At 30.5% G+C, this 8,444-nt stretch overlaps 1 protein-coding gene across 1 annotated transcript; it reads right to left on the bottom strand.

Annotated features, from left to right (window-relative positions):
• Nucleotides 1-287: 287 nt before the first annotated feature.
• LOC124423525 (coatomer subunit beta') lies at nucleotides 288-7,434 on the bottom strand. The gene is made up of 8 exons (XM_046961328.1): nucleotides 7,277-7,434; nucleotides 6,664-7,015; nucleotides 5,620-6,558; nucleotides 5,274-5,509; nucleotides 4,848-5,186; nucleotides 4,174-4,773; nucleotides 3,795-4,082; nucleotides 288-1,654 (listed from the first exon to the last, which is right to left on the bottom strand). The coding sequence occupies exons 1-8, from the start codon at nucleotides 7,277-7,279 to the stop codon at nucleotides 1,616-1,618; spliced, it is 2,796 nt and encodes a 931-aa protein (XP_046817284.1). The 5' UTR covers nucleotides 7,280-7,434; the 3' UTR covers nucleotides 288-1,615.
• Nucleotides 7,435-8,444: the final 1,010 nt, after the last annotated feature.

Genomic DNA, 8,444 nt, shown 5'->3' with positions numbered 1-8,444 from the left:
TGGAAAATATTATCGTTGTTTGTTTAGATCTATTAATTATTAATCGGATAAGTTAATAATTAATTTTAAAATAATCTCTCTTTCTACGTTAAAAACAACGATATAAAAATTATTCGAGATAGATATTACGTTAGGAAAATGGAAAGCGTTTGGATAAAATTTGTTCATTGTAAAAAGAGAAAAGAAGAAAAAGCAAAAAACAAAAAAGAAAGAAAGAAAATTATTTCTAACGAAGTATCGAAATATCGTGGTCTAACATTTCGAAAATGAATAATCGATTGAAAGTGTTCGCTTTTAACATGGAACAGTTTATTATTAGTGAAATGCGCATATTCAAAAGGTTGCATTTCGACGATCCAAATTTATCAGCTTTTCGTTTAGTTGGGAAACGAAATGTAACTCTTTGCATCTCCTCGTTTCCCTTGGCGAGGCAAACGTTTAAACGGCGTTATATATTTTACCGGAACACGCGTGCCTCAATCCTTCTGACTTATTCTCCTCCTCCTTCTCTTCTTAAAAGTCGTCGGTGAGCACGTACGGCTCGTACCAAACGCGCCTCTTTGTTTTCTTCGCGACACGTAACGCGTGCATCGGTTTCGTTCTTCTGCAAGGAGGCCACAAAAATCGAGGCACGTTCAAATTCGAAATAAAAAAAAAAAAAAAAAAAAAAAAAGAAAAAGAGAAAGAGATTCTGACACAATGATAACGATATTGCACTATAATACGTCATATCTTTTTAAATAATATCAATATTTTTGATGTGACATAACAAAGTTACAAGATTTACAGGCGCCATCTTAATAAACGGAAAAAAAAGAAAAAAAAAAAGAAATTATTAAAAAGCACGAAATTACGATATCGTAGAATCTTATCTACATTAATATAAATCGAGTTATGTATTTTAATCATCAAAATTAATGATATCTCTTGTCTTATATAATTTCATATATATATATATGTATATCTGTGTATGTATGTATGTATGTATGTATGTATGTATGTATGTGTGCAGAGCGAGGACGCATGTATTTACGTGTATCCATGATTTTGTATATAAAAGTAATTTTAAAATCATTTGTTTTAGTCTCTTTCGAGACAATAATAAAAATGTAACAATCTATATATGTAACTTTTGTTTATCACGTATTTCCAATTACTGTCTTCTATTTAAATCGATCAATCTGTTTGTCGGAAGTTTCAATTGTTAATATAAAAGAAATACAATCAAATGGTTTGTACAATTACTTGTACTTTTTCTTATATTAACAATACAATTAAAATTCTATATACTATATATATGCATGTATATATATATATATATATATATATATGTATATATATATATATATATATATATTTATTTATAAGTATGTATCATTGAGCGTTCGCAGAATTGCGTTATTCAAGTTTTGAAATTGATGCGATGTTGATATAAATTCATTAGATTTTTTATTTTTTCCTTTTTTCTTGCTTCTCTTGTTGCTTTTTTTCTTTCTTTTAATACTTGTCTCTAAAGAACTCTCGTTGATTCTTTGGGGGAATGACCAATGGAAGGGGAATGAAATTGTCGTTCGAGTGCCATAAACGCATTTATCGTATCTCGATTTCGTATCGGCTAATCCTCTTCTAAAAGATCATCATCTAAATTCACACCCTGAAATCAAAAATTATTTCCCTTTAATAACATATATAATTATAGAATGATATTTGTTTATTGTTAAAATTAACGAGCATGGAAAATTGTAAATTAAAATTATACATATATGTATAAAATAAGACAGTGAATAAATAAATAAAAAAGAAAATAGAATACAAAAAAAAGAACAGAATAAAAAATATAGCATACTTAAATAAATAATAATAATTTTTTATTTATACGTAACGATCGTGTATACTTAAAAAAAAAAAAGAAAAAAGAAAAAAGAAAAAAGAAAAAAAATCCAAAAACAAGTTTATGAAGTTAATGCACGTATAATAAATATTTATTATTTCGTACAAATGATTATACATATATATATATATGTATATATATATAAACTATAAAACACAAATATTTGCATTTCTGTCTATGCGTGTGCATGTGTGAGAGAAAGAGAAAGAGATAAAGAGAGAAAGAGAAAAGAGAGAGAGAGAGAGAGAGAGAAAAAGAGAGAGAGAGAAAGACAATAGAAATTTTTATGATATTTCATGAAGTTTCATTAAGAAAAGAAGAAGAAGAAGAAGAAGAAGAAGAAGGAAGTGATCGATCGTAGAAGAAGTGAGAGGCAGAGCGTGACAAAACCGAGGGACTTGCCGAAGTAACCATAACGTAGGAGCTATCCGAACCGACTCCCCAAGTCGAATGTTATGGCAACAAGGCTGTAAACAAAATACAGCGTGACTGGCCCGTGGGGTAAACGCGATATCGGTTACTCGTTGCGGGTCTTAATGATTCGCTACTGATTCTTAAAACGCATTAGTCTTTCTTGGCCCTGTTTAATAAAAGTGAACAACATAAACAATAACGTATACGAATATATAATAAAAATCTATTATTTATGATAAAAATTAATTAGTTATAAAAATTCTTTTATGTATTATATTATCCTTTGTATATCTTTCTCAAAAATAAATATAACAATTTTAAAATTTGCGCGATATAATTAGCGTAATTCAATTTAGTATTGAAAATTTTATATAAACTTTTATTATATTATTACTATGAATGACGATATAAATGTGATATTAAATTAATCCTCAAAATAATTATCGTGTAAAAAATAATCATGATCTTAAAATAATTAACTATATATATATATATATATATATATATATATATATATATATATATATATATATATTAATAGAAAGTAGAGAAATATTCTTGTGGTTGATAATAAACGATCAGATTGATTTAAAGAACGTTATCGAGTTATTGAGTGATCATAATCAAAATGATCGGATACATTCGAATATACGACGTACGTCGGAGAATTATTTCCCTGTTTCGAAGCAGACCATGTTTATGGTAATCCTACACTCATCTAGGGTTACGGGTTCGCCATTTAGGGCATTAAGCCATTGACCAATAACATATCTATCGTCTCTTCGTCATTCTTTTCTCGATTTCGATCGATTCGTCTTCCTGACGAATTTCTACATAATTAATTTGTCTTTCTGATCTTTTCATTTTTTTTTTTATTTTTTTTTTTTTTTTTTATTTTTACTTTTATTTTTTTATTTTACTTATTCCAGATCTTATGTAGATTATTACGTTCAACTTATTCCAATATGTAGTGTTACTAATTCCACGAAGAATGACGTTTATTACCACGAACCTATCGCAGGACTAATCATTTCTGTCACGCTTACAACAGGATTAGCATTGCGCTCAGTGTGCAACGGCTCCTTTTACTTGCGACCACTTGTAAAAAGATAGATCCGTATGGCGCAGCATATTTTCCTTACTTCTCATACATACGTGAACTGTTTCTCTTCGTTTGTTTCATTACCGAATGATTTTCAATTTCAATTTGTTTTTGTCAAATTAAAATATCTGCTTTGAAAATTTAAGAGAGAGAGAGAGAAAGAAACGTAAAAAAAAAAAAAAAACGAAAAGACATTAAAACGAATTGCATTCGAACTTACTTTTTTTAATCGGACTCGTCTATCGAGTGTTGTCAGCATGCAAAACAAAACAAACAAATCAAAGAAGAGAGTATAACGTGCGGATAAATTATCTCGAGAATTGGATAAAACGGATAAAAATTCTTTGGAAGGATGATTTTCGAAGAGAATCGATGAAATTTACTTACGGTAGTGTCGATCGTATCGTCAAGTTCAAGATCGAGATCGAGATCGTCATCGTCGACGGTCAATGGCCTGGAATTGCTTGTTTTTGTAATCTTTTCCGAAACCGTACTCTTCGACAGATTCGTTTTTACTACGATCTCGAGATTCTCTAATCTGTTGAGTAAAGCTTCGTTCGATTGTTGTATCGTATCAGATTCTACAGTACTGATACCGGGAGCTACGTTATAATTGAATTTTCCTGTTGCTTCGGCCGCCAACATTTCTTCTATAGGTTTTCGTTCAACATTGGGCTGTAATCAAATTGTATATTCATTGAATTTCTGAAAAATATTGAATTTATTACAAATTCATTAGGTGAAATAATAATATGATCATTTTGACCTGTATCGTTGGGAACGCGGATGCAGAAATTTTCTTTTTGTTTTCTTCTCTCAAAAATTGTTCCACTTTTAATGCTTCTCTATATCCGGGAAATAGATTTTCATATTGTTCGGGATCAGCCAAACTCTGTCCAGCTTTTTCGCTGACCGCTGATAATTTTTCTTTCCACAATTGAACGATGGACGATATCTTGCTAGGTGCATAAGTTCTAGCAAAGAAAGCAGCTTCAGGGATTTTATTAGTCTTCAAGAGAATTTCAATGCATTTGTCTATGTCCCCGAGTATGAAATTTGATAAGAATGAGATATTATTCTTTCCCATTTCATCAGCATCGGCGCCAAGTTTTTCAATCATGCTTGCATTTCCAGTGCTAGTTGCTAACAAAAGTAAACCACCAAAGTCTTGTGCCTGATGTAAACAATCCTGTGCCAAACATAATTTTCCTTTTTGCGTTGCCAAAGATGCCAATTGTCGCCATTTTTGTTGACTATTCGCTTCTTTTGCAAGGGAATGTGCCGTTTTCAAATCTCCCAAAGCCAATGCCAATTCAAACCTATGATCCGGATCAGTCGATACAGCCAAAGCTTGTTCTTTGAATCCCTGTTAAATTGTTTAAAAGATTGCTTTCTTATTTTGTCAATATAATTATTATACATCCGGTTTTATATACTAACCTGTTTTTCCAAGAAGTGGGCCACTCTGGTACGATGTTCTTTAGGTACTGTTGGCAATACTCTATCGGCAGTCTCAAAATCTTTTCGCATAACAGCTGTTTGATATTCTAATACGGACAATAATAATGAATAAGAAACAACGGAGAGTTCCTTGTCACATAAATACAATCTATTGTCTCTTGGTACGTAACCAAGTAAATACATTGGCCTATCTAAATGAAAAACTGTAACTACTTCTCCGCCAACAAAATAGTTTATTCTATTAACACTATTCGTATAGATGAAGCAGTCACCAACCCAGAGACCCGTTTTTACTATTTCCGTCATTTCTGCTACCATCTAAAATTAATATCATTTTTTATAGAATTTCATGCCTATCTCAAGTTTAATCTATATTTCAAGATTAAAATGAATAAGTATTGATACCTCAAATGCATCTTCTATATCTTCTCCATTCTCAGGTGCATTATTGACAGCATCAGCGACATATTTTAAAATAAAATACTGATCTGTGGTAGCTAATGCCAAAAGAGAAGCATTTTCAGCCCAATAAACATGCGTAGGCTGAATATCTATACGTCGAATTAATTTTAATGTGTCCCAATCGAAGAAGGATAAACCAGACCCAGATGATACACCAAGTAAATATCCACCGAATATATCTGTAATAATTAAAAATATTATGTACAAGTTTTGCTTCAAAAGTATACATTTTTTTATATGAAAGAGAATAGGGGGAAAAAAAAAAAAGAATGAATATTCTTGTACGTACTATCTGCACCAAAGTCTGGCTTAAAACTTTTCTTCTCTTTGAAATTTTTGAAGACCTTTACAGACGTAGTACTTTCCCTTACAGCATACTGACTGGAATCGGCTGCCCAAACAAATTCAGATGCTTGTCCAAAAGCTTTATTTCTCAATGCCATAGATGTATAAATTATATACTCTCCATCTCCGCAAAGTACTAAAAATCTTCCATTTGGATGGTGTTGAATAGATTGAGGATAAATTTCACATGCACCCATATCTCTAACAGCAAGAGGTAATCGTTCACCATCTTGAGGTTCTTCTCCTAATGCCTTTAGATTTACTTGTTGGATTTCACTATGCTTCGCCCATACAATTTTACCACCCAAAGAATCCATAGATACTACTGGCTCTTCTCTGCCAACTTTTACCATGACGCTTCCTTCATCATAACCAATAGCTACGTTATTTGAGCCTCGCATACAAGCTATAGTCCAAACCCTTTCAAAACCATAATTAAGAGAGGATTCCAATCTATATGTTCCAGCATGCCATATTCTAACTGTTCCATCTTCAGAACCAGTAAGAACAATAGGTAATTCTGGATGAAAACAGACTGCTGAGATATTTTGCGTATGTCCTTCCAATGTCTGAACGCAAGTTTTATTTTGATAATCCCAAATTTTGACATATTTGTCATCTGCTCCTGATATTAGATAAGGCTTATCACCGCCATGATAATAATCCACACAATTAATACCTTTCTCATGACCCTCCAATGTGAAATTAGCAGTGGATGATCCTAATTGCCATACTTTTACTGTTCTATCTAAGGATGCACTGGCAAAAGTATTATTATCTTTTGGATTAAAAACAATTTGCATGACATAATGTGTATGTCCTTCAAAAATTTGTTGACTTATCCAAGACTTTTCCCAATTCCATAATTTAATTGACATATCATCTGTTAAATAAAATTAAGGATTACACTTGAATTACACAAAATTCAAATAAAAAAAAAATATATATATATATATTCAAATAAAACAATTAGAATTAATTTACTTACCACTGCTGGTTAAAATAAATGGTTGAGTAGGATGTACCGCTATACATCTGACATAATCACTATGAGCTTCAAACGAATGAACTCGTTCTAAAGTATTATAATTGAATACTCTAATCTGCATATCATCTGATCCAGTGACAACCCAATTTTTACGAGGTACAAATTTGGCTGCTCGAACTGGCAAATCGCATACTTCAAAGGTCTTCGCAAGTGTCTGAGTTTCATGATTCCATATGTTAACATTACCCTGATATAAAGAACATAACATCCATGGTTCCGTTGGATGAAGATCTACGCTTTTTACTCTGTCTGACCTGGCGGTCAATTTTCTCTTAATATCTAACCTCAAAGGCTGTAAAAGTAACATAATAATTCAGTTTCATTCTTAGAATAATAACGAATTTTCCATATTTAATTTGACAATGTAAATCTTAAAATTCTATAAACATATTTTATATAAATGTACTAAATGTAATAAATATTTTGACGTGTCAACTGTTACCAAAGAGAAAAAAAAAAGTACTAATGTCAATATAACAAGTTGTCTACAAGTGTTAAACGATAAATACAATAATATGTTTACAATATGAAAAGTATAACGTATTAAACATACCATTTTAGTTGTTTATGGAATATCCAATGTATTAGATATTGTTAAATTCAATGAGTAAAATTCAATATTAGATTTAAACAAGAAACCTCGGCCATGAAGTTAAGACGTGGCCGATGATCCGGCTGAAAATGGCGTCCACATGTGGCAATCGATAACCCATCGGAGAATTTTTATTTAATATTTTATTTCTCTTGAGTTTATTTGAAAACATCAGAGATAATAAATAAATATCAAAGGCACACACATTATTACAATATTATTCTCAGATAAATGTAAATTAATGATAATATTTTAATTTGATAACTAATATCGTTATTATCGTTATGTGGTTAGGTTATGCTCGGTCGATAAATCAATATTATCGATCATCGTAAAAATTCAAGGATTACCATCTGTGTCGATCAAGTAGAACACTGTATTATAAATTGTAATAAGTATATATAATTAAATTAATATGATACGTATATCGTATATAATTAATTTCTATACAATTATTTATATAACATTAATAAATCTATCTATTTTTATCGTCAAACTATATAATATTTCATTCAAATATTTTCCAATGAAGTAATTGACAAGAACATTCATGTAATGGATAGAAGGTTATTAGAAAGATAAAATTAATTATGCGTAAAATAAAATCGTAAAAGGTATGTCGTTAATGGAAGACCTATCAAAAGGAACAAAGATTTAGGCATTAAAGTTCGTAGCTGCGAGAGAAAAGACATGGATTACGTCGGAAATAAGAAATTGTTGATGTCTACTCAAGGTCGTCGAATAATGTCGTCGAAGGTTTCGATGATGTCTAGAGATAACGAATCAGCATCTGAATAATGGATGTATAAGTTTGTTTCCTGAATTTCTACAGGACATTACGTACATAAATAAAAAGATTTTTATTTTTATTTTTAACTTTTTTTACTTTTTTTAAAGGTCGAAGAAGAATGTCTTCATAGTCGATAAAGAGGTTAGATAATCGAGGACTTTTCAAAATCTGATTGTGAGCTTAAGAAAATATTTTATTGTAATATTTATTTATTTTTTGTTAACCTTTCTTTCATTTTGCATATTTTATATAAATAAAATCGACTACAGGAGACAATAATTCTTTGATAATAAACTCTTGTATGTTATTGAAGTTTTCATGAAAATGGCCTTTAAGTAT

Source organism: Vespa crabro, chromosome 4, assembly GCF_910589235.1.
Source record: "Vespa crabro chromosome 4, iyVesCrab1.2, whole genome shotgun sequence".
NCBI lineage: Eukaryota > Metazoa > Arthropoda > Insecta > Hymenoptera > Vespidae > Vespa > Vespa crabro.
Note: the sequence above shows the minus strand (reverse complement) of the source record. Positions and strands in the feature narration are given on the sequence as shown.

Bases quoted from the DNA above. Each gene is read 5' to 3' on its own strand.
- LOC124423525 (XM_046961328.1), bottom strand. The intron at 6,559-6,663 runs GTAAGTAAATTA...TTTATTTAACAG, and splicing joins ATTTATTTTAACCAGCAGTG to ATGATATGTCAATTAAATTA. The intron at 5,510-5,619 runs GTACGTACAAGA...TAATTATTACAG, and splicing joins GCCAGACTTTGGTGCAGATA to ATATATTCGGTGGATATTTA.